This window comes from Eptesicus fuscus, chromosome 16 (genome assembly GCF_027574615.1).
Source record: "Eptesicus fuscus isolate TK198812 chromosome 16, DD_ASM_mEF_20220401, whole genome shotgun sequence".
Taxonomy (NCBI): Eukaryota; Metazoa; Chordata; class Mammalia; order Chiroptera; family Vespertilionidae; genus Eptesicus; species Eptesicus fuscus.
Window position 1 is genome coordinate 18,166,508 of NC_072488.1, and position 27,605 is coordinate 18,194,112.

A 27,605-nucleotide genomic window follows, 5' to 3' on the forward strand; every position below is an offset into this window, starting at 1 on the left:
AATTATAGACAGCTGATGTTCTATTTCTTAGGGTAGGTACATCATTATTTTTTATATTAGTCTTTATGTTCTGCATAGATATAAAATGTTTTGTAATAATATGTATCCATTAAAAAGGAAAAAATATTTGTTTTCTAATACGGATTGATCTCTAAGCTTAAGTAAAAAAAGCAATGTACAAAATACTATGTACATATGTGGTTTATATGTATGTTATGTATATTTCATATGCATTGAATAGTTCTGGATACATGACACATAAAACATCAGTTAAAATGATTTCCTTTGGGAAGGGAAATCAGTGAACTGATGCAGAAGGGAAATTACTTTGTGTTACTTGGCAAATTAACCATATGTATATATGTCTTTTTAAAATTTTTTAGTAAATATTTTGTCCCAAATAATTTAGAACATTTTTTCTCTACTCCCAATGCTTCTCTTAATCAAAGATTTCCTCACCATACTAAACATTTCCTAGTCTACCTCAATGTCTTTGTATTAATGCTATTATAAGAGGGTAAGATTTAGAGCCATTAAATTGACTCAAAGTAAAAATACCTCCCAGAAGTCACAACACTAATTGAAAGTAACTGGCTGAGGACAGAGTAGAAGTAGCAATAAAATTTTATGGAATTAATTTATATATTTTTGTTATATGCATATAAAGAAAAACATTTTCAAACACAAAATACTGCATTATAGTGCATTCTTGTATTCTTAGGAAAAACTGCAACAGAGCTACAAAAATGAACCAGAAAATATTCTATGCAATATATACAACAAAAAATAATAAAACACTATGAAATAACACTTCATAAAAAATTAGACAAAGACAAAATAAGTAAAGAAATGCTGTGTTTATAAACTGGGTTCCCTTAAAAATAATTTCATTATATCCAATAAACGTACTGAATTCTTATAACATGCCAGGCACTGTACTGGCTGCTGGAAACAACCTGCAACTTGTAATCAATTATAAGGGTGGAGGCAAGAAGATGCCTAAGGGACAGAAATGTAAATAAATAACTATAGTGCACCGTGGGGTAAGAGCTCAGAATTATATCAACTGTCATATTAATTCAGATAAGGAATTAGCTAATTCTGTCAAAGGTGGTGTCAAGGAGACCTACCAAATAGGAGGTAACACATGAGATTTTAGCTAAAGTTCAAAATACCATCAGTTTCCCCACCAGACAAATGAACTGATATAGAGGGCATTTCTGTCAGAAGAAACATTACTTAAAGTTCCTCAAAGTGTGTGTGTGTGTGTGTGTGTGTGTGTGTGTGTGTGTGTGTGTGTGAAGTGGGTCAAAAAACAGCTGTGTGACCCGGAGACAGGGAAGCATTGATCAGACTCTTAAACCTCAGAGGGAAGGTAGGGGAGGGTTGGGGGAAGGGGGAGAGATCAACCAAAGGACTTGTATGCATCCATATAAGCCTAACCAGTGGTCACGGACAACAGGGGGGTGGCGGCATGCGTGGGGAGGGGTTTGGGATGGGAATGGGAGGATGAGGACAATTATGTGATATCATAATCAATAATAATTAAAAAAACAGCTGTGTGTGTAAGTATGTGTGTGAATGCGTGTCATGTGTGCATGTATATGTATAGGACTGGCAAGGGGCCTGGATGTAAAAGATTTTACTAAGAAGAATTTTGAAATTAGCCAGATACTTTTAAGCAGGGATATAATATCTGTGTTTTAAAAAATTAATCCAATGAATATGAAAATATCTAAGAGCTCTAATTTCACAAAGAAATAATTTATTACACTTTAATAGTGCCATTACATCAGGAATAATCTCAGATCATTCCATGAACTTCAAAAGATACAAAATCAGGGACTCTTTTCCAGGAAAATCCCATTCGTTAAAAACAAACAAACACCACTTCCCTGGACCAGGCCAGTCTTTCTCTTTTCTGTTCTCCAAAGTCAAACTACTTGAAAAATAAGCGACTGTATCTGTCTCCATCTTATCTATCCTACTCACCCCTCAATGCCCTATGATCTGGTTTATGTTCCTGCTACCTCACTGAAGCTGTCTGGCAAGGATACCAACAAGCTCTTAACTGGCAAATCCAAATGACTATTTTCAGTATACAATTTACTTGGAGTCTGTTTGGCACTTGCAATGGTCAAACTCCCCTTTTCTTGCTTCCGACAGGGGCTTAATCACAAGGAACAACAACAGCCTGTAATTACTGGAATCGAGAGTGTAGGAATATACTACTCTCTCCTTCCTCTCCAACCATTGTTTTGTTGGCTTTTCTTCCTCTGCCTTTTCTTCAAACATTTCCATTTCTGTGACTCCTGTGGGTTCTCTTCTCTTCCCAAAATATTTGTTCTTCTTGTCTCAACTACTCCTATAATTTTACCCACAATATTGATGTGTACATTTCTAGTCATGAGTCCCTCCCATATTTGCTTTTAAACCCTTAATTCTTATCCTTTTTAAAATTCTTAATTGTTATCCTTAATTCATTTGATAAGTTCCAAAACTCATACTTCAAGCCAGAACCCTAGGAATCTTTCTTAAGTTATCTTTCTTCCTCATCTCCTATACCAAATCATCTTCCAAATTATATAAGATACTCTTATTTAAAATGTTTCATAGCTGATGCCTCCTCTATTCCTGCAGCTACTATGCTATCGTGTCTCATCCTTGACTATTACAATCTTCCTGCCTGTATTAACAGATTTTTCCAGTCCATCCCCCAAAATGAAGTCAGAATGATCGTTCTAAAATCTATTTCACACTATTCCATGCTTAAAACCTTTCAATTGCATGACAACTAAATGCAATATGTATTTCTAGACCAGGAAAAAAACCTATAAAGATCATATTAGAATATTTGGTGTAAAAAAAAATGCTATGAAGATCATCACTGGAACATATGAATATGGGCTTTGTTAGATAATGGAACTATATCAACATCAAATTTCCTTAATTTGATAATAAGCTGTAATTATACAATGGAATGTCCTTGCTCATAGAAAATATATAGGGAGGAATTTATAGGGGAAAGGTATATAATGTCTGCAACTAAGTAGGAAATGATTCAGGAAAAAATATGGTAAATTGTGCATGATGACAGTTAACATAGTAAAGTGTGGTCAAATTAATAAATCTGGGTAAATGGTATACGGGTCCTGCAACTTCTATCAGTTTGAGATTATTTTAGAAAGTTTTTGAAAATTTTCAATATTCCCTATTATGTGTAAGATAAAAGTTTCAATTCCTTAGTTAGGCTTTCCATGATCTCATCAAATCACAACTAATGTCCTTCCTTCCAATACACAGTAATTATAAATTTCTGAACACACCAAACTGCTTTATTCTGTATTAAATATATCCTCTCTACTTCCTGAACCTTGTCTATCTGGCAAACACATTATTTTTTATGATGTTCAAGCCTCACCTCTTCTAATTACACCTTCCTTTCTACTTCCACCTTCCAGACAGAAATATCCACTCCCTTCTTTGTGACCCACTGTATCCGACACAGACTTCTCCCACAGCACCGATCAGACTGCACTGCACTTTGTGGCTTCCAACTGTGTTTCCAGTTACTGAAAGCCAGTAAGGACAAGGACTATGACATATGTTTAGACTCAGGTCCAGCACAAGTGCTTAAACTGGATGCACAGATTAATATGTTTAATGAGAAGGGACATACACACACACACACACACACACACACACACACACACAATATTCTTGGTTACTGTAATATCTGTGTATTTCAATTCTTCCATCTTACAAATACTATAATATTCTGGTACAGAGTACAGGCTTCAGAATCAGACAGACCTAAGCAATCTGAAGCACAGCTCTACCTGACTGCAACTCTATCCAGTCACTTTGTTTTTAAGCCTCAGGACCTGTAATATAGTAGTTAATAAACAGTGTCCATTTTATTATTTTTCACTTCACTTATGCCTATAATTTAGATAGCTTAAAGTCTCAAATATTCAAAATTACTACCTTTAAAAGTCTGGGTGTTTTTTTCTATCTCCTCAATACAGTTTTCAATCAACTTCTCAAGGAAAAGAACTGCCTATTTTTCACTAAGAAGTGAACCTGTTGTCAATCTCATTTAAAGATGCCACATGAAACTGAACACAAATTCCAATAAAGTTTTATTTCTTGATATTCATAAATATTGTCTGCTAAATGTTATTTTATGGTAGTTTTGCAAACAGCCCATACAGCAACTTCAAAATAATGAGAAAAGAATGTGATCACCAAAAATAAAGCAAAATAGAGAATTTCAATATATCTATCAAGTACTCAAAACAAAGAATGGTTTCACACTGCTGATGCACACACACACAAATCCAAAGACCATCATCCATTAAAGCAAATAAACCTAATTTATATGAAAACTTCCAAAACTCTCATCTATGACGTTATTATCCTTGACTTATGACCCAAGTTTTGTTATTTGAGTATCTCAGACACTAGCAAACTAGAAAGGTAAGGTTTGCTTATGGAGAAATATGAATAGCTGATAGCAAACGCACAAAATATCAAAAAAGTCTATAAAAAGATTCTCAACATAGTCTGCCAGAGCAATTTTTTTTCAAAGAAAATACATCAAATTGAGTAATATTAGATGATAAGAAAATAGTTAATAAGCATTATAGAATTTCCTTTACAACTAAAAACTATTTCAATTCCATAAAGAAATGGATATTAAAGATTCAATAAGTACATGTTTCTTAAGAAAGAAGAGGGTATGGGAAAATTGTTGCTAAAATTTTTTAAATCATGTAAATCAGTTTATTGGTCATTATTAAATGTTAACAACAAAATAAAATTAACATATTACAATCATTATAAATATTTATTACAGATGACATTTCCTGAATTCAGAAGCATAAAGTATTAAAATTTAGATTTAAGAACGGCAGAAAAATTATTCCAAATTTTAAGAGAAGACTATCTTGCATTTTACTGAATTACCTTTCCTGTTTAAGAGCATACTCCAGCATTTTGATCCTCCTCACAAGATCCTTCTTCAAATTTTCTTGACCTTTCCTTTCCCCCTGAAGAAATGCAATCTGGGCCTGAGTAGGGAAAAGAAAGATAAAACTCAGTATAGAGCAAATAAATTTTTTTTTAAACTCAATTGAGGAAAGAACCTTTGGAAGATAGGACAGTTAGATGAAAAAAACATTTCCTTTACATATCTGTCACAAAGTATGCAAGTATATAGGAAGGCATTGGCTGCATGAAAAAAAAAAGGGGGGGCTTAATGTATGATTCTGGACTAGATTTGGCTATAAAAGGAAGTCATTGGGACAACTGGCGAAACATGAATGGGGTCTCAGGATTAGAGATAGTTAACGTATCACTGTTAGTTTCCTGAGTTTGACAGCTATATGTGGTTACATAGAGCAGTACTTGTTTATAGGAAATAAACCCTAAAGTATTTTGTGGGAGGCCATCAGGTTGGCTAGCAACCTGCCCTCACATGGTTCAGGACAAAAATAATTCTTTGTATTGTCCTTGCAACTTTTCTGTCAATATAAGATTTAAAATTGTGGATAAAATCTTTTATTTTGAAACAAATACTATGCCAATATGATAAAATACAAACAATACAATTTAATACCAGCATCATGAGTAATGAAGAAACCCTATAAGTACTGATAATCAGAAACAAAACAAGGATGTTCATTTTTCATCACAAATATTTAACCTTGTTCTGGAGGTGGTAGCCGGTGTCATTAGTTAAGAAACAAATAAGTTTGAAGGAACCAAGATGGCAGCAAAGTTAAAAAACTAAACTGCCGCCGCGCACAACAATTTCAAAAATACAACTAAAAGACAAAGCGTCTACCACCCAGAACCACAGGAAAGCTGGCTGAATGGTAGATTACAACTAAGAAGGAAAAAGAAAGAACAAACGCCAAAGGGCTGAGGTACGGAGGCACGTGAATCGGGCTGGTGGCGAGAGACGGGACGCGCGGCTTTTTTCCAACCCGAAGGGAGATAAGCTCCCGATCACTCTGAAATCCAGTGTCTGGGGACGCGCGGGGGACCCAGACACCTACGGGGAGAAGCTGGACTCTCGGCCATCATGTCGGAAAGTGAGAGTGACTTTCTTGCAGAGGTGCGCCCAGCAATCAGTGTTTACTGCGCTAGAGCACGGGACGCAGGGACTTGGAAACGAGAAAGGCAGAAAAGGCAGACTAGCAGCCATTGCTGTTTGCCACGCCCTAGCCTAGTGAACGCCCTGAGACCCTGCCCCGCACATTCTACAAACCCACCCAGGCTCCAAACAGCAGCTTTTGCAAATAAATGGCCTGCCCTGTGGCAGCTTAACCAAATAAACTGCAGCTCCAGTCAGACTGCTCCAAAACCACTCAAGCAAAGAGGAGAAAACTGCAGTTTTTGCTGTAACTCCTGCTGAGTGGCCTCAGACAGTAGCTGACCTGCACCCCATTGGAGATCCAGAAATGAGGGCATCTAGTGGTCGGTGTGAGACGACACCAGATTTCAACCACTCGCATAAGGGACACATTCAAGAGGCAGACTCAGTGAGCGACAAAGCCCTACTGCAACAAGTCCCGGCCCATAAACGTGTCTCCAGCACAGCAATTCTTCCGTTATAGACACAGCGGGTCCTCACTGAGGTCAATAGCCTGGAGGTCAATTCCTCCCAGTGACACCAACAACAATCAAGACTTAACTACAAGGCTGTACACACAGTCTAAAAAGGGGTGCACCAAGAGCGTCCACCTCAGGTAACTGGGAGGCTGACCCGTTGAATCAATAGGACACAATAGGACACAAAGCTACCCTACCAACTCAGGGAAGCAGCAAAAATGAAAATGAGGAGGCAAGGAAACAGATCCCAAACAAAAGAAATGGAGGAGAACAAACGACTGGACATAGAGTTCAAAACCACGGTTATAAGGTTTTTCAAGAATTTCATGGAAAAAGCCAATAAATTTAATGAGACCCTCGAGGATATGAAAAAGGTCCAACTAGAAATGAAACATACACTGACTGAAATAAAAAATATTATACAAAGACCCAGCAGCAGACTAGAGGAACGCAAGAATCAAGTCAAAGATTTGGAATACAAAGAGGCAAAGGACATGCCTCCAGAAAAGCAAGAAGAGAAGAGAATTCAGAAAGTAGAAGATAGTGTAAGAAGCCCCTGGGACAACTTCAAGCATACCAGCATCCGAATTTTGGGGGTGCCAGAAGAAGAGAGAGAGCAAGACGCTGTAAACCTATTTGAAGAAATAATGACCGAAAACTTCCCCCACCTGATGAAAGAAATAGACTTTCAAGTCCAGGAAGCGCACAGAACCCCAAACAAAAGGAATCCAAAGAGAACCACACCAAGACACATCATAATTAAAATGCCAAGGGCAAAAGACAAAGAGAGAATCTTACAAGCAGCAAGAGAAAAACAGTTAGTTACTTACAAGGGAACACCCATACGATTATCAGCTGATTTCTCAAAAGAAACTATGCAGGCCAGACGGGAATGGCAAGCAATATTCAAAGTGATGAATAGCAAGAACCTACAACCAAGACTACTCTACCCAGCAAAGTTATCATTCAGAATTGAAGGGCAGATAAAGAGCTTCACAGATAAGAAAAAGCTAAAGGAATTCATCACCACCAAACCAGTATTACATGAAATGCTGAAAGGTATTATTTAAAAGGAGGAAAAGAAGAAAAAAGTAAAGATAAAAATTATGAACAACAAATACATACCTATCAACAAGTAAATCTAAAAGTCAAGGGAATTAAAAATCTGAAGAACAGAATAGACTGATGAACATAATAGAATCAGGGGCATAGAATGGGAGTGGATTGATAATTCTCAGGGGAAGGGGGTGTCTGTGTGGGGGGTACGGGAAGAGACTGGACAATATCATACACCTATGGATAAGGATAGCGAGGGGGGGAGGTAAGGGCAGAGGGAAGGGTGGGAACTGGGAGGAGGGGAGATATGGGGGGGGAAGGAGAAACAATTGTAATAATCTGAACAATAAAGATTTATTAAAAAAAGAAACAAATAAGTTTAAAAATAGAGAAGAGGAAATAAAGTTACTATTATTTGCAAATGATATGAGTGGATACCTTATCATTTGCAATGAAAATCCAAGAAAATTAATTGTAAACAATTATAAAAATAGAGGAATTTTAGTAAAGTAGCTGCATGTAAAAAATAATCGAAACCCATGGGCTTCTATAAAAAGTACTAGTTAGATGATACAATGAAAGAAAACAATCCCAGTTATAATAACAAAAATGGCAAGATGATTAGAATAAATTAAGAGCTATGCAGAGAGAGTATTTTAAATGGTACACTAAAAAATGCCTGAAACCAAATGAGAAGCAAAGCCATGTTCTTAAAAAGAACTACAATGATTTTATTTCTCCCTAAATAAATCTTTAAAAATTATGCAAGCCCAAATAAAATACCAACAGTGTATTTTTAAAAAGCATCATAGTCCTAGCTGGTTTGGTTCACTGAATAGAGCGTCGGCCTGCAGACTGAAGGGTCCTGGGTTCGATTCTGGTCAAGGGCACATGCCCGAGTTGTGGGCTCAATCCCCAGTAGGGGGTGTACAGGAGGCAGCCGATCAATGATTAGAGGTAATTCTAATTATTAGATAATTCTCTCTAATCATTGATGTTTCTATCATTGATGTTTCTATCTCCCCTCTCCCTTCCTCTCTGAAATCAATAAAAATATATTTAAAAACATCATACATAATGATTCTAAAGTACATATTGTTAGGACTACAGAGCAATACAATCGTTAAAAGGCCATTTGTAAGCTTCCCCCCACAGGAGAAAGGCCAGGAAAAACTTGCTGGACACCAGGAATCAGACCATATAAGGAACTGAAACAATCCTAAAGACACCTGATTGCACAATTGCATTCCATGAGCATTCCAAGCTCACCAGCTCAGCCCCCAGACCCACTGTCTATAAGAGCTGCCCGCCAGTGACTGCATACAAGGATGAAACTCCAGGTCTTGAGTGCTGCCATCATCAACCCAATGTCCCCTTGGCAAGGTGCTGTGCAGCCCCTTCCATTTGGTTATTCCATTCCCCATCCTTTTCCTTAAATAAATTCAATTTTTCTTAAATACCATCTGAGATGGCTATTTAGTCCGTCAGCACGCACCACCCATGTTAACTTTTCATATATGGAAAAATTAAAAAGCAACAATAAACAAATTACTTAAAAGCCTTAAAATATTTTAAAACTTATAATTTTATAAGTCACTTAAAAAGTGGTAGCGATTCATAAATAGAGACACACATGGTACAAACCCAAATATATACAGGAATTTAGTTAAAGCTAAAGGTGACACTATGAGCACATGATTGGGGAAAATGTGGATTATTCAATAAATGTTGATGGGCAGCCATCTGAAAATTATTTCCCACATCAAATCAAATGCCAAATGCGTCAAAAATTTTTAAAGGGACTGGCAGGAAGGTAGAGAGAGAGTGTGAGTGAGGAACCCATAGAGGAGAGTGTAGACGTGTGTGGTGTGTGTGTGTGTGTGTGTATGAGCTAGGGTCAGTTAGATTCTGCAGGTCTTCAAAGGGGCTGCCTAACCGGGCAGTCCTAGACGGCGGAGCCCCGCGCACAAAGCGGACACTTCTCGGCGGCTGGTGTGGACGCGGAGACCACGCCATCTTGAGAAACAGAGCTGCCTGAGACTCGGATCCTGGCTTCTGACACAAACCAGGACCCTGCAGCCACTGGGGACAGAGAACTGCTATCACAGCTTCAGACCAACAAACAACAAGAATCCAGACTTCCCAGCAGATTTCTGTGAGTCAAAGAGCCTATCCCCCTCCCCGCAGGTGCGCAGATAGCGCCATAATAACTGATAGACCCGCCCCTCGCCCAAGCTGCAGAGCGCCCTCAGCCTCGCGATAGTGCCAAAGTAACTGATAGACCCGCCCCTCGCCCAAGCTGCAGAGCTTTGCGCAGGGACTCGTTCCCCCTTAGGGAATTTGGCGCGCGGGACAGAAGCAGCTCCCCTTCGGGGAATTTGGGGGAATTTGGCTTGCGGGTCACAGCTCCCCTTCGGGGAATCTTAGAGCGTGCACAGAGGGGCTTCCCTTTGGGGAATTTGGCGCGCAGGACAGACTCCGCCCCCCAGGACAGACTCCGCCCCCCTTCCGGGAATCTGGGAGAGTGCATGGAGGCAGCTCACCTTCAGGAATTTGAGAGTGTGCGCCCTAGCCGGTTTGGCTCAGTAGAGAGAGCACACACAGGACGCAGCTCCACTTCAGGGAATTTGGCACGCCGGACACAGCTGCCTGGGATCCCTGACTCACAGCGCATTCACACTAAGAGCCAGCGACCCCAATTATTGGTGCATGCACACACAGGGACCCTGATTCTCAACGAGAAACCGCACAAGGCAACAGAGACTCTGACACTCGATTCTTGGTGCAGACACAGGGAAACTCTGACTCCTGGCACATGCTAAGGATCTCATTTTCGGCACATACCAACAGTGTGGTGCAGACAGGGCTCCTGATTCTAAGTGTGCACACGAGACCACACGGAACACTGGGGACACTGACCCTGGGCAAGTCTGGTTCGCACCAACCAAAGGCAGCCACACGTCCTAGTGTCAGAGCACTTCAGTGAAACTCGGGTGGAGCGAAGTCCCCACAGCACACGGCCCAGTCCACGCAAACGGAAGCTTGAGCTTTCTGGTGATAGCCAGAATGGGGAAACGAAATAACTCACAGAGGAAAGAAAATGTGGAGTCGCCAAGAAAGGAAATTGGTGAAGCTGAAGCTTGCAACATGACCGAAAAGGAGTTCAGAGTAATGGTCGTGGAATTTATACATCTGATGGATGAGAAAATCAACAACTTATGCAAGAATCAGGAAGAAATGAAAAGTGATATAGCTACAATCAAAAATACCATGGAAAGTTTCAACAGTAGACTACAAGAAGCAGAGGACCGAATTAGTGAGTTAGAAGATCAGGTACAGAAACAAGCTCAAACTGAACAGCAATTGGAGAAAAGAATTAAAAAGCAGGAGGAAAGCCTAAGGGAGCTTCAGGACAACATGAAACGAAGTAACATGCGTATAACAGGGCTGCCAGAAGGACAAGAAGAGCAGCAGGGATTAGAAAATCTATTTGAAGAAATAATGACAGAAAACTTCCCGGATATGGGAAAGGTAAAAGTTACGCAAGAACAGAGAGTCCCAAGCAGGATCAACCCCAAAAGACCCACACCAAGACATGTCATAATTTCAATGGCAAATATAAATGATAAAGAGAGAATCTTAAAGGCGGCAAGAGAGAGACAGAGAGTTACCTACAAAGGAACACCCATCAGATTGTCAAATGATTACTCAACAGAAACACAACAAGCTAGAAGTGAATGGAAGGAGGTATACAAAGTGCTGCAAAGCAAAGGACTGAATCCAAGAATACTATATCCAGCAAGACTATCAATCAAAATTGAAGGGGAAATCAGGAGCTTCGCAGACAAAAAAAGGCTCAGGGAGTTTATCACCACCAAACCAGCAATGCAAGAATTGCTAAAGGGAATACTGTAAAAAGAAGAAATAAACAGGTAAGAAGGAATACAGACACAAAAATAGATATGACTACAAACAAATACCTTTCAGTAATAACTTTAAATGTAAACAGACTAAATGCTCCAATCAAAAGACATCGAGTGGCTGAATGGATAAAAAAACATGACCCATATATATGCTGTCTACAAGAGACCCACCTCAGAACAAGAGACTCACACAGATTGAAAGTGAAGGGATGGAAAAATATCTTTCAGGCAAATGGAAATGAAAAAAAAAAAAAGCTGGGGTAACAATACTTATATCTGAAAAAATAGACCTCAAAGTAAATGCCATAACAAGAGATAAGGAAGGCCACTTCATAATACTAAAGAGTGAAATCCAACAAGAAGAAATAATTCTGGTAAACATATACGCTCCCAATATAGGAGCACCCAAATACATAAAAAAAACTCCTGGAGGATATCAAGGGAGAGATTAATAGCAATACAATCATAGTAGGAGACTTTAATACCCCACTGTCACCATTGGACAAATCCTCTAAACAAAAAATCAGCAAAGAAACAGCAATCCTAAATGACTCACTAGACCAGATGGAATTAATTGACATCTTCAGAACATTTCACCCCAAAGCCACAGAATATACATTCTTCTCAAGTGCACATGGGTCATTTTCAAAGATAGACCATATGCTGGGTCACAGGCAAAGTCTCTTCAAATTCAAGAAGATAGAAATTATATCAAGCATCTTCTCAGATCACAGTGGCATAAAACTGGAAATCAACTACAATAAATACAATCCAAAGAAATCAAACACATGGAGACTAAACAGCATGCTATTAAACAAGGACTGGGTCATCAGAGAGATCAAGGAAGAAATAAAAAACATCATGGCAACAAATGACAATGAAAACACAACAATCCAAAATCTATGGGACACAGCGAAAGCAGTCTTGAGAGGGAAGTTCATAGCTCTACAAGCCTATTGCAAAAAACAAGAAACAATGATAATAAATTACCTAACCCTACAACTCAAAGAGCTAGAAAAAGAGCAGCAAGAAAAGCCCAGTGTAACCAGAAGGAAGGAAATAACAAAGATCAGAGCGGAGATAAATGATATAGAGACCAAAGAAACAATACAAAAGATCAACAAAACCAAGAGCTGGTTCTTTGAAAGGATAAACAAGATTGATGGACCTCTAGCCAGGCTCACCAAGAAGCAAAAAGAGAGAACCCAAATAAACAAAATCAGAAATGAAAGAGGTGAAATAACAACAGACCCCGCTGAGATACAAAGGATTGTTACAAAATACTATGAACAACTCTATTCCAACAAACTGGACAACCTGGAGGAAATGGACATATTCCTAGAAAAATATAACCTTCCAAAAATCAATCAAGAAGAATCTAAATAGCTCAATAGGCCAATAACTATGGAAGAAATTGAAGCAGTCATCAAAAAGCTTCCGTCAAACAAAAGCCTGGGGCCTGACGGCTTCACAGGAGAGTTTTACCAAACATTCAAGGAAGAACTAAAACCTATCTTCCTCAGACTATTCCAAAAAATTCAAAAGGAAGGAACAATTCCAAGCTCCTTCTATGAAGCCAGCATCACCCTAATACCAAAACCAGAAAAAGACAACACAATGAAAGAGAATTACAGACCAATATCCCTCATGAACATAGATGCCAAAATCCTCAACAAAATTCTAGCAAATCGGCTCCAGCAGTACATCAGAAAGATCATACACCATGACCAAGTAGGATTTATCCCAGGAATGCAAGGATGGTACAATATCCGCAAATCAATAAACGTGATACATCACATAAACAAATTGAGAGATAAAAATCACATAGTCATATCAATTGATGCAGAAAAAGCATTTGACAAAATCCAACACCCTTTCTTGATAAAAACTCTCAACAAGGTGGGAATAGAAGGCTCAGACCTCAACATAATAAAAGCTATATATGATAAACCCACAGCAAACATCATATTCAATGGACAAAAGCTAAAAACATTTCCCCTAAGAACAGGAACAAGACAGGGATGCCCACTCTCACCACTCCTGTTTGACATAGTACTGGAAGTATTAGCCATTGCAATTAGACAAGAAGAAGAAATAAAAGGCATCCAAATTGGAAAAGAACAAGTAAAGCTGTCTTTATTTGCAGACGACATGATATTGTACATAAAAAATCCAAAAGACTCCGTCAAAAAACTAATAGACTTAATAAATGAATTCGGCAATGTAGCAGGATACAAAATTAACGCCAAGAAATCTATGGCCTTTTTATACACCAATAGTGAACTTACAGACAGAGAGACTAAAAAGGCAATCCCATTTACCATCGCACCAAAAAAATTAAGATACCTAGGAATAAACTTAACTAAGGAGGTAAAAGACCTATACACGGAAAACTACAGGACACTGAAAAAAGAGATAGAGGAAGATGTAAACAGATGGAAGAACATACCATGTTCATGGATTGGTAGAATCAACATCATTAAAATGTCCATACTACCCAAAGCAATCTATAGATTCAATGCACTCTCCATTAAAATACCAACGGCAGCCCTGACCGGTTTGGCTCAGTGGATAGAGCGCCGGCCTGCGGACTGAAGGGTCCCAGGTTCGATTCCGGTCAAGGGCATGTACCTTGGTTGCGGGCACATCCCCAGTGGGGAGCGTTCAGGAGGCAGCTGATCGATGTCTCTCTCTCATCGATGTTTCTGACTCTCTATCCCTCTCCCTTCCTCTCTGTAAAAAAATCAATAAAATATATTTAAAAAAAAATATATCAACGGCATATTTCACAGACCTTGAAAGAACTCTCCAAAAATTCATCTGGAATAAAAAAAGTCCCCGAATAGCCACAGCAATCCTGAGAAAGAAGAATAAAGTAGGAGGGATCTCAATACCAGATTTCAAGCTGTATTACAAAGCCACTATTCTCAAAACAGCCTGGTACTGGCACAAGAACAGACATATAGATCAGTGGAACAGAATAGAGAATCCAGATATTGACCCAAACCACTATGCTCAATTAATATTTGACAAAGGAGGCATGAACATACAATGGAATAAAGACAGTCTCTTCAATAAATGGTGTTGGGAAAATTGGACAGATACATGCAAAAAAATGAAGCTAGATCACCAACTTACGCCATACACAAAAATAAACTCAAAATGGATAAAGGACTTAAACATAAGACGGGATACCATAAAAATACTAGAGGAATCCACAGGCAACAAAATCTCAGACATATGCCAAAAGAACTTCTTCACCGATACTGCCCCTAGGACAATGGAAGCTAAAGAGAAAATAAACAAATGGGACTACATCAAAATAAAAAGCTTTTTTACAGCAAAAGAAACTATCAACAAAACAACAAGAAAGCCCACTGCATGGGAGAACATATTTGCAAATGGCATCACTGATAAAGGTTTAATCTCCAACATCTACAGGCAGCTTATACAACTTAGTAAAAGGAAGATAAAATGATCCAATAAAAAAATGGGCAACGGTCCTAAATAGAATCTTTTCAAAAGAAGACAGAAGGAAGGCCAATAGACACATGAAAATATGCTCAACGTCACTAATTATCCGAGAGATGCAAATCAAAACAACAACGCGGTACCATCTCACACCTGTCAGAATGGCTATCATCAACAAATCAACAAACGACAAGTGTTGGCGAGGATGCGGAGAAAAAGGAACCCTCGTGCACTGCTGGTGGGAATGCAGACTGGTGCAGCCACTGTGGAGAACAGTATGGAGTTTCCTCAAAAAACTGAAAATGGAACTCCCATTTGACCCAGTAATCCCACTCCTAGGAATATATCCTAAGAAACTGGGAACACCAATAAGAAAGGATATATGCACCCCTATGTTCATAGCAGCACAATTTACAATAGCTAAGATCTGGAAACAGCCTAGGTGCCCATCAGCAGATGACTGGATTAGGAAACTATGGTACATCTACACAATGGAATATTATGCTGCCATAAAAAAGAAGGAATTCTTACCATTTGCAGCAACCTGGATGGAATTGGAGAACATTATGTTAAGAGAAATAAGCCAGTCAATGAAAGAAAAATACCACATGATCTCACTCATTTATGGATAATAAAGAACATTATAAACTTGAACAAAAAGATAGATACAGAGGCAGTAAAGCATCAAACATTCTGTCAAATTACAGCAGGAAGGTTAGGGAGAGGTGGGGAAGATAAGAGATCAAAGGACTTGTATGCATGCATAAGCATAACCAATGGACGCAAAACTCTGGGGGGTGAGGGCATACATGGGAGTGGGGTGGGGGGGGGCAATGGTAAGATATGTACACATATAATACCTTAATAAAAAAAATTTAAAAAAAATTTTTTAAAGGAGCCCCAAAGTAAGAAGAAAAGTTAGAGTTTGTTTTTGTTTTAATCATCTCAGGGTTAGGGATGCCTTTCTGAAAATAAGACAAAACCCAAAGCCATAAAAGACTAATAAAGTTAACCTCAGAAAAAATAAAATATTTACTTATGGCAATAAAAAGTTGTTGAACAAATATCATGAGAAGACAATTATTTTTAAGCAAATGTGCAAAAAAATTGGAAAACAGTCATCACAAATCACAAAAGTTTACTTTTTAAAATATATTAACAGCACCTACAAATCAATAAGGAAAAAGTCAAGAACTCAATAGAAAAACATACAAAGGACATGTTGATTGAAAGGAAATACAAAAGGCTCAAACATATGAAAAAGCACATGCAAGAGAAATACCAATTAAAATTGCAATCAGTTAATATTGTTAAATGAATAAATGTGAATATTTGACATTTGCAATTCCAAGCCTCATTTATTAGGAGAATCCAAGGTCTCATCTTAGCTTTTTTGTATACGTATGTGTTCTGCTCTTATACCCACACTAGATTGGAAGTGCACTGTGAGAAGGAATTTGGTTTTGCCCTTCCTTTATTCTTCCTTACAGCAATTTGGACTGTGGTAGGTATTAAATATTCCCCCAAACACTCTATTGAACTGGATGAAAATGGCGGACTTATTTTCTTATCAGGATACAGGTAAAAACACAATCATAAACAAGGAATCTGGGAGAATCAAAAAAGCTAATGTGTACTAGTCAGTCGGCTTGAGGGCCTATATAAGATTCATACCTCTGTGGGGTAAAGAGCTGGGGTTCTGGAACAGCTGTGTTCCTTGCTCTTACCAGGCCCTTTTGCTTTATTTCTGGCCACCTAATGTGTCACAAATGGTATAAGTCAGTGGTTCTCCAAGTGTTGTCCCAGAGTAGCAGCATTAGCACCACCTGGGTACTTGGTGGGAATACAAATTTTCAGACCCCACTCCAAGCCTGTTGAATCAGAAACTGAGGGTGGGGCTGACAGATGAAAGCGGTTTTAACAGGTCCTCTAGGTGATTCTGAGCTTAGGTTTGATATCAGGTTTGGTGATGTTGTCTTTAGAAGGAAGGGCTAGCTAGAGGCCATGATTGTATGCCAGAGAAAACCAACCAGTAGCCTGGAACACTCCTTGCTCAGATTTCATCTTCTCAGGTCAAATGGCACCTTATCAGCAGAGCCTTTCTTCCCCATTCTACCCTCCCACGCATTCCATACCCCACTTATCACACTTTATCACAGCACTTATTACCATCGAACATTTTAAGAACGAGTTTATTTATTACTGTCCAGTTGAGCTTCATATGGGTAGGATCTGTTATAATCATTGTTTTTCTCCAGTGCCTAGAACAGGACCTGGCATGAAGTAGGCACTTGAAAAACATCTGTTGAATGAAAATATGAATCACTAGTAACAAAATCTAAATTCATAAACACTCTAGTACCAGTCTCCACACCACATGCCCTAAGTTGTTCAATCTTAACACCTTTTTCAAAGTTCTGGCATTTTCAGGTTAATAGCATAGCTTCCCCTATTATGCATACACACATCAAAATCTAGGGACATTAGAGCTAAAGTAGTGACAAACAAATAATACAGAGTTCACAGTCCAGTGAATGAAACATGTATGCTGAATAAAATACATGTGAATTGGTAGCATATGTTTTGTGCTACTAGAACCAGAAGTTATAGGCAAAAGCAGTGAATATACAAATAAAATACAGTGGGATGCCTATTTAACTCTGGAGGCAAGTAAAGAACTGATGTTTAACTCAAAAACTATATCTTATGCCGGTATTAACTCTATAGTTAGCTTTCTCTTTTAACAAACTAGTGACTTCCCTGAAATTTCCTTATAAAGTTTGTGTCATTTTTATTTACTTATCTAACATTTCTTTCAATCATAAATTTTACTTATTTATTCAATCATTTTTAGAACACAAATGTCCAAAACATACATTTCCATTCAGCATATATTCTTACTCAAGAGACAACAATACCATTAAGAGGACAAATTAAAAAGAAGACATGGAATTCGGGAAACAAGAGTTCTAACAATGGAGGGCAGCAAAAGAAAGTTTTAAAATAAGAACTGCTCACAGGCCAAAATAGCAGGTAGCCTACATTAGAGCAAGGCAGGAAACTCTAGAAATAAGATCAATAGTTGAAAAAAGGGAGTAAGGAGCCTAAAAAATCATTTGGTAATTTTCACCACATATTAATTTGTATATAAAGGCTACTGAAGTTTATGGAAACAAAAGTAGAACAATGCTCAAAGAAAATTAAGCTATGAAAAAAAGGAGGTAATCATTAACTGCAGGAAAACCAGAAGTTGCATAGGAAAAGAAACAATCATAGTATACTATTGGCTGGCTCATAAGCAGTTATTATTTATGTATGTTTACATAAACATAAACAATAATTTTAAATATCTATATACATAAAAGGCTAATATGCTAAGTGTCCAACCATCCGACTGGTTGCTATGACACGCACTGATCACCAGGGGGCAGACACTCAACACAGGAGCTGCCATGACATGCACAGAGAAATGGCACCAAGAACCTGACACCCACAAAGCAACACTCAGCTTCCCCCAACTGGGACACAGGCCCCGCCACCCCCCAGAGTAACAGCCCATCAAATCACAGCCAACACTGCTGAGATCCCATGGCACAAAATGTGGCCCACAGCCCAGTCCAGCCCAGAAACGGTCGCTGTGGGCGCTAGGTAATGATATCACGTAGCAACACCTGGCTTCCTCTCTCTAGTGACTAGCCTCCTTGAAGTTTCTTTAGCCCAGGAACATGACTTGCTTTATAGCCAGGTGCAAACATTTCACACTTTAACCAAATGTCTGTGAAGCGTTTTCCAGTGCCTCATCTCATTTGATCCTCACAGAAGTCCTGGAGTAGGTAGACAGGAGACTCAGTGAAATCCTATTTTCTTCTCATTAGCCAGAAAACAAAGATTTAGAAAGTTTAGAAACTTGACCCAACTGAAAAGTAAGAAATGGTGGACCTTGAAAATGACTTCAGGTTTTCTCACTGCGCAGAATATAGTCAAACACTGCTGCAGTTAAATATTTTACCCTTTGTTCTCCCTGAGTGATCTACAATAATAATCTGCTTTGTGTTGATATTTACTGCTATGTTGCTGACAATTACCTGAAAGAGAAGTTGGGGTGCTTCACTGGCTGCAAAAAGTTTAGCTACATCAGAAAGCAGGTCTAATTAAGCAAGTTTATTCTATATCTATAAAAGGCTAAGTTGATTCGCGTATGCGCGATACATATAAAGCTCTCACTGGCGCCAATCGCACGTGTGTGTTTCAATCTCTCATTGTCGCTCGTGAATTCGGTTGACACTTCTATTATAGAGAAAGGGCGAATAGCGATATTAAAATATTTGTTCTAATTAATTTCCTTTTAATGTGCACAAGTTCGTGCACTGGGCCACTAGTTTTTCTATAACTGGGGAATAGGAAGGTGAGCCAAGAAGGGGACAAAATAGTTAAATCCTCATCGACCACACATAGAGTTAGTAGATATTCTTTAAAATAACTTTTACAGTCTAACCAATATACTGCAATAAAATCCACCCATTCATTTACTGAGAGCTTACCATGTAACCAAACTGTGCTAAACACTGGGAGGATAACACCGGAGACACAGTCCATTTTTTACAGAGCTTAATCTACATAAAATACTGTGTATTTTTAAAGGAGTCCTTTTTCTTAACATTTGTATAGAAATAGCATAAGCCTTTCTGACTGCTGAAGAAATTATTATAATCAGAGCTAAATGCCTATAATAAAAGTATTCAAATGCATGACATTTTATTTAATAAACTATAAGATGTGCTCCAAAGGAAAACAGAATAGAAAATATAAACAGGAGATATAATAAAAGCTTACCTTTTAAAAAAGGTCAATATTAATCAACACAATATCAAAATGAAGAGCCATGAGACTATATTGATGAAAGATCATTACATGAAAAACTAGAGAGCCTAACTAGTAAAACAATATACCAAATGATCACAGTTTTAAATATAAACAACTGAGCCCTGACCAGTGTGGCTCAGTTGGTTGGAGGATCATCCTGTACACGAAAAGATGGAGGGTTTGATTCCAGCCAGGGCACATAGCCAGGTTGTGGGTTTGATCCCCAGTCGGGGTGTGTGCCAGAGGCAACTGATCAATGTTTCTCTCTCACATCAATATTTCTCTCTCTCTCTTTCTTTCTTTCTCCCTTCTTCTCTCTAAAAATAAAATAAATATTAACAATTGAAGTTGGGCAAAGATTTTTTAATACTCTTCTTGGAACTTTACTGTAAGTTGGAATATTTTTTTCAAGTTTTTAAAAGGGCAGCTCTGATGCATCATGCATACCATACCTGTTAAAAAGATAAAATAATGTTCACAGACAGATGAATTACAGATATATCTTTATATGGCTGGCAGCAATGCAAAATTTATTTTTGGTAAAAGGGGCCTGACAATGCTACACAATACCCCATAACCTGGTATGAAAACACCAGCCCCTTCCTCCACATCATCCAAAAAAAAGTAATGTGCAAAGATTTTCAGATACACTCTACTTTTGCTTCTATTTTTATCCTTTGAATTCTTTCCTTCTAATTTTCCTTTCAATCCATTTCTCTACATAGATAGAATTATGGTATAGAATTTTATAGTTTACATTTTGTTATGCAGTTTTTGTGTTATTACTGTTTTTATGACCATCATTTTCATTGGGTTTATTATAGATCTCTAAGTAAATTTACCATAACTCTTACTTAATCATTGTGGCAGATTCTGTGTACTAGCTATTCAAAATACATATTCCCAACCCCCTTCCACCTTGTAACTTCCCACTATAGGATCTGGAAAGCCAAATGCTTGCTGTCTTGGGTTGTGTGTGTCCACACATAGCTATGTAACCAGTTAAATATAAGGTGAAAGATTTATACAGTCAGAAGAGAAACCAGAGTATACTAGTGAGATATATATGAATGTCTGCTGTGGGTGGGGAGAAGGTACTTCTGGGAAACTTTATCACTCGCTGATAAAGAAGGCTCATCTGCTTTTACTGAGTTCTTAATGTCTGTAACTACAATAGTCTCCCTTTCTCCACGGTTTCGCTTTCAACAGTTTCAGTTACCTGAAGTCAACTGTGGTCCAAAAATATTAAATGAAAAATTCCAGAAATAAACAATTATTAAATTTTAAATTGCACACCATTCTTAGTAGCATGATGAAACCTCACACTGTCCCACCTGAGACATGAATCATCCCTTTGCCTAGTGTATACATACTGTATAAGCTCCTGCATGTTAGTCATTTAGCAGCCAACTTGGCTATCAGATCAACTGGGGGGCATCGCAGTGCTTGTGTTCAAATAACCCTTATTTTACTTAATAATGGCCCCAAAGCACAAAAGTAGTGATCCTGGCAATTCAAATATGCCAAAAAGAAGCTGTGAAGTATATGTATGTATGAGAAAATATATATTATATACTAGTGGCCCAGTGCATGAACTGCATGCACAGGGGGCGGGGGTTCCCTCAGCCCAGCCTGCACCCAATCGGGGACCCCTTGGGGGATGTACAACTGCCAGTTTAGCCCCAATCGGGCCTAAACTGGCAGTCAGACATCCCTCTCGCAATCTGGGACCACTGGCTCCTAACCGCTCACCTACATGCCTGCCTGATCACCCCTAACTGCCTCTGCCTGCCTGCCTGATTGCCCCTAACCCCTCTGCCTGCCTGCCTGATTGCCCCTAACTGCCTCTGCCTGCCGGCCTGATGGCCTCTAACTGCCCTCCCCTGCCGGCCTGATCTCGCCCCCAACTGCCCTCCCCTGCAGGCCTGATCTCCTCCCCAACTGCCCTCCCCTGCTGGCCTGATCGCCCCTAACTACCTCTGCCTCAGTCCCCACCACCATGGCTTTCTCCGGAAGGAAGTTGGACATCCAGAAGATGGCCCGTCGACCCGGTCTAATTAGCATATTACCATTTTATTAGTATAGATATAGAATAGGATTGCTTAAATTGGGGGGGGGGGGGAGCCTTTTTCAGCAGGAGGAGATGTTCTTGGCAGACAAAAATACATAATCCCTATATCCGGACTGATAGCCAGCCATATGCACTATATTGCCAAACTGGTCATTAAAAAATTGAACCGCTTTCTTACACCTTACACCAAACAGCTGTTGCCCTTAAAACCCCTCCTTAGCCCCCTCACCTTAGGTTCTGCCTTCACAGTTCACCCAGACTAGGTTCTGACTGCTCAGTTTCTATGCCAGTCAGCGTCAAAGCTCCGCCTCCTAGGCAGCCATTGGCTCCTCGAAGTTCACCCAGATTTGGTTCTGATTAGTCGGTTTCTATGCCAGTTAGCATCTCCAAGGCCTATCTCCGGGCCTGATCAGAGATGTGGGGCTGATCAGCAGTCGCCCAAGCTGCTGGCGAGCGGGCTGAACTGCTGACCTCGCGGAGAGAGAGAGAGGCTCGCTCGGCTGCTGGTGAGGCCCAGAAAGAGAGAGAGAGAGAGAGGCAAGAGCTGATCAGCCCTTGCCCCCCCTCCCCCTCTCTGGGCCTCGCCAGCAGCCTGGGGCAGCTGCTGATCAGCCCTGCCTCTCTCTCTCTCTCTCTCCGAGAGGTCAGCAGTTCAGCCCACTCACCAGTCCCCCGCCCACCTGAGCCTGCTGCGCACGCAGCCTGGCATTTGGTCATCCCTTCGGTCATTTTGGACATTACAGACCCTGGCTCTTTATATATATAGATGGGGTTCAGTGCTATCCAGTTTCTGGCATACACTGGAGGGGAAGGTTCTTGGAACACAATACTGTCTAGCAATCTTGTAATCATAATGTAACAATAAGCCGGTACATTGGGGGTAAAGGATAGCAGAAAGAATCAAAAAAGCCTAGATTCTTTGTCATCACTGAGCAACTGCAATAGCTAATGTCAAAGAAAAGGACTACCTACAAATAGAATGTGAGAAAAATTAACTAGCCAAAACCGGTTTGGCTCAGTGGATAGAGCGTCGGTCTGCGGACTGGAAGGTCCCAGGTTCGATTCCAGTCAAGGGCATGTACATTGGTTGCGGGCACATCCCCAGGTGGGGGGTGTGCAGGAGGCAGCTGGTCGATGTCTCTCTCTCATTGATGTTTCTAGCTTTCTATCCCTCTCCCTTCCTCTCTGTGAAAAATCAATAAAATATATTTTAAAAAAAAAATTAACTTTATTTTTTTATGTCACTGTTAAGAGGATTTACTTGTAGCCAAAAGCATTCCCAGTAATACTCATTTCACTACAGTTTGACATTTAGATTATAATTCTTCACTATCTATCTATATATATAGATATATATATATATATATCTATATATAAGCCTAATATGCAAAGTTCCCATTAGATACTGACCAACTGCCAATACCACTAATAAAGCATGAGAGTAAAATTTAACATATCTCCCCTACCACTGGGTATTACTTATTGTTTTTTAAAAATTCATAAATAGAAAAGGGTACCTCATTGCTTTAATGTATATGTTTTTTATAATTATTGACTATTTTGCTACATGTTAACTAGTGTCCTCTGAGCCTTCTGCTAAACAAGAACCAATCTTTGAACTTCCAGGTTCATCGCTGCCTAATTTAAGCAAGAATCTCACTAAGTCGGTCTAGCAAGAATCCCCCACCTTTATAATCTCATCACACTCAATCTCTAATGAAATTCCTCATCACCCACCATCCTCCAGGTGATATCCGAACACCCTGGCCTGCCTTCAGCAAGAATTCTGTCAAGTAACTTCCTCTTAGTAACTTTCACCCACCAAACCTCACCCTCCTCCTAGGTGACAAATTCCCATATTCCTTGTTATATTCAGAACTAGAGGCCCGGTGCACGAAATTTGTGCACGGAGGAGGGTTGTCCCTCATCCCAGCCTGTACCCTCTCCAATATGGGACCCCTTGAGGGATGTCCGACTGCCCGTTTAGGCCCGATCCCACCGGGATCGGGCCTAAACGGGCAGTCGGACATCCCTCTCACAATCCAGGACTGCTGGCTCCCAACTGCTTGCCTGCCTGCCTTCCTGATTGCCCCTAATCGCTTCTGCCTGCCAGCCTGATCACCCCCTAACCACTTTGCTACCAGCCTGTTTGCCCCCAACTTCCCTCCTCTGCCGGCCTGGTCACCCCTAACTGCCCTCTCCTGCAGGGTTGATCACCTCCAACTGCCCTCCCTTGCAGGCTTGGTCCCTCTCAACTGCCCTCCCTTGCAGGCTTGGTCCCTCTCAACTGCCCTCCCTTGCAGGCCGGGTGCCTCCCAACTGCCCTCTCCTGCTGGCCATCTTGTGGTGGCCATCTTGTGTACACATGGGGGCAGGATCTTTGACCACATGGGGGCAGCTATATTGTGTGTTGCAGTGATGATCAATCTGCATATTATTCTTTTATTAGATAGGATAGAGGCCTGGTACAGGGGTGGGGGCCAGCTGGTTTGCCCTGAAGGGCGTCCCGGATCAGGTGGGGGTTCCCTTGGGGTGTGGGGCGGCCTGAGTGAGGGGCCTGTGGTGGTTTGCAGGCCAGCCACGCCCCCTGGCAACGCAAGAGGAGGCCCTGGTATCTGGAATCTATTTTCCTTCTACAATTGAAACTTTGTAGCCTGGAGCGGAGCCAAGCCTGGGGCTCCCTCTGAGGCCGGTAGCCATTTGTGTTGGGGTTATAATTGAAACTTTGTTGCCTTAAGCGGGTGGTCCCGGCCAGGGTGTGCGGAAAGCTTTGCTTCCCCTGTTGCCGGCGGCAACTCTGGCCTGCTTTCTCAAGCTCCATTCTGCCGCCATTTGTTTGAATTTGTTTACCTTCTATAATTGAAACTTTGTAGCTTGAGTGGAGCTTAGGCCTGGCAAGGGCAGGCGGAAAGCTTGGCTTCCTCTGTTACCTAAGAAACCTTGCTCTCTGTGGCTGTAGCCATCTTGGTTTGGGTTAATTTGCATACTCGCTCTGATTGGATTGTGGGCGTGGCTTGTGGGTGTGTCGGAGGTATGGTCAATTTGCATATTTGTCTATTATTAGATAGGATTGAGCCCAATTATGTGCTGAGGTCTTTCCCCCCTTTTATAATAGCTCCTGATTAAAATCTGTTTTACCACTCTAACCACTGGTTTTCTTTCATACTTCTAAATGTAAAATTTAGAGTTTCTAAAAATAAAATCTAAGTTTAACTCAATTCTAAATAAGGACTAAAACTGGTGTGTGTGTTTTTTGTAGAAAAATTGGTGGTGTCTAGTCAGTGATTCAGTTCTAAATCTCTTCTCGTATTAAAGTTATAGCAAACTTACAAAAACATTTTTTAAATCACTATAGATTCCTTAACCAGGGAAGTCAACCTTTTATTAATAATTACCTGACTTTCAACCATCATAACATACTCATTTCCTGATAAAATATTAGGTCAAGATGTCAAAGTAACAACTTTTATTCAAACAGTCTAAAAAGAAAACAAAATAGAACATAATGTAGGGAAAATAGGAAAGACTTATTAGACACATATTAAAAATACTTATATGTATTTTAAGTATTGATAGATATGTATTGAATATAAGCGTTGATATATATTGAATCTTAAAGATCAAGAAATTCCTATTTCATTTTTAAAAAAGCTAACATAACTTAATTTTTTCTTGATAACTCAGGATCACAACTATATACATATATCAATTATTGAACTATCGATGTTCTTTGATTTAGGAGTTGGGAAATTCCTATTTCTGGTTCTCCCACTAATCAATGTGATCTTATTCAAGTTACCCAACTTTTCTGAACTTCAGTCCCCTCAACTATACAATGAAAGTTTAACATTCTGTGATTATATGGAACTAAAAGATCACAGTGTGGAAAACACCTAAGTACTGATCCCAAAACAATGAATTGGTTGATTTTTTAAAATAAGATTTATATTTGCCCAGCCAGTGTGGCTCAGTGGTTGAGTGTCCAGGAGCTCACGGTTCAATTCCCAGTCAGGGCAAATGCCCAGGTTGCGGACTTGATCCCCAGTGTGGGGTATGCAGGAAGCAACCGATTAATGATTCTCTCTCATTATTGATGTTTCTATCCCTCTCTCCTTCTCCCTTCCCCTCTAAAAATCAATAAATATATATATATATATATATTTTAAAAGATTTATATTTGTTTGCATTCTATTTGCATCCTTCTCATAGACTAATGGTATACAGCTGAAATAACATCTTCCAAGGCAATATTACTTTGGCTAATTTTTAAATTTTTATTACTGAATACACAACAACAGCTACCTTCTAAAAGATATCCCCATCCTACAGAATAATCATCCTCGTCTCTATAGTAGGTTTTTGTGGGGTTTTTTTTTTTTTCTGGCATTATTAGTTCAGGGGCTTCTTCTTGCAAATTTGAACTCAATTTTAACATCCATTATTAACACAAGCTGTGATAGGTGCTAGAAATAAATTTTTTAAAAGGTACAGAGGAAGCTGCTAAAGCCTCAAGAGAGAGGGACATGGCATTCTATAGATTCTATGCTATTTACTGCTATACTTCCAATGCCCAGTCACTTGCATGTAGCAGATGCCCAATAAATATTTGTTAAATTAACTAAATAGTTTCATAAAAAGCAAGTAAACAGTATTAGGTAGCATAGCCTAAGTGCCAAATGATAAAGCAAGTACTAAAATAAGAACAATCATTAAAAACTAAGGGTATCCAAAAACTCTTCATGGTGGAAATAGGACTTAAGCAAAATTTGAATAAAGAACCTATAAACCTGAAAGAGAAATACAAATCACAAGGTGATGAAAGAATATTTAAGAACTAGTGGCTCGGTGCATGAAATTTGTGCGGAGGTGGGGAGTCCCTCAGCTGGGCCTGCACCCTCTCCACTCTGGGATCCCTTGGGGGAAACCAGCAGTGGGACATCCCTCTCGCAATCTAGGACTGCTGGCTCCTAACCGCTCACCTGCCTGCCTGATTGCCCCTAACCACTCTGCCTGCCGGCCTGCTCACCCCCAAATGCCGCCCCCCCCACCAGCCTGCTGGCCCCCAACTGTCCCCCCCAGCCTAATCACCCCCAACTGACCCCCCCACCGGCCTGATTGCCCCCAACTGACCCCCAGTGACAGCCTGCTCCCCCCCAACTGTCCCCCCTCCACCGACCTGATCACCCCCAACGGCCCTCCCCACCAGCCTGATCACCCACATCTGCCCTCCCCTCTTGGCCCCTAACTGCCTCTACCTCGGCCCCACCACCATGGCTTTGTCCAGAAGAACGTCCGGAAGGTCTCCTGGAAGTTCTCCCAGTCTAATTAGCATATTATCCTTTTATTAGTATAGATAGATGTCCTTTGGAACAATAATATTTTTTAAAAAGTAGACATGGCTCATGTGCAAAGCAAGACTGCACTATTTTGGTTTCCTATCCTAATAGGTAGGAAATATAAACAACCTAATAATAGAGAAATGTGAAATCTGCTAAAGGCAAAAATAAAAAAGAATGCCTGAACAAATCAATATTTTTAGAAGCTTTAGAGGAAGTACTGCATAGAATACCTTGGCCAAGGGAGAGACCAGAGGTAAAAACTTA

General features: G+C 39.8%; 1 protein-coding gene across 2 annotated transcripts in view; it reads right to left on the bottom strand.

Annotated features, from left to right (window-relative positions):
- STRN (striatin) overlaps positions 1–27,605 on the bottom strand; it is an 86,489-nt gene that overhangs the window by 44,728 nt on the left and 14,156 nt on the right. For both annotated transcript variants that reach the window (XM_028140123.2, XM_008162244.3), the window contains exon 2: positions 4,969–5,072. In XM_028140123.2, the coding sequence (XP_027995924.1) occupies positions 4,969–5,072 (104 nt within the window). The remainder of the gene's footprint in view (positions 1–4,968; positions 5,073–27,605) is intronic.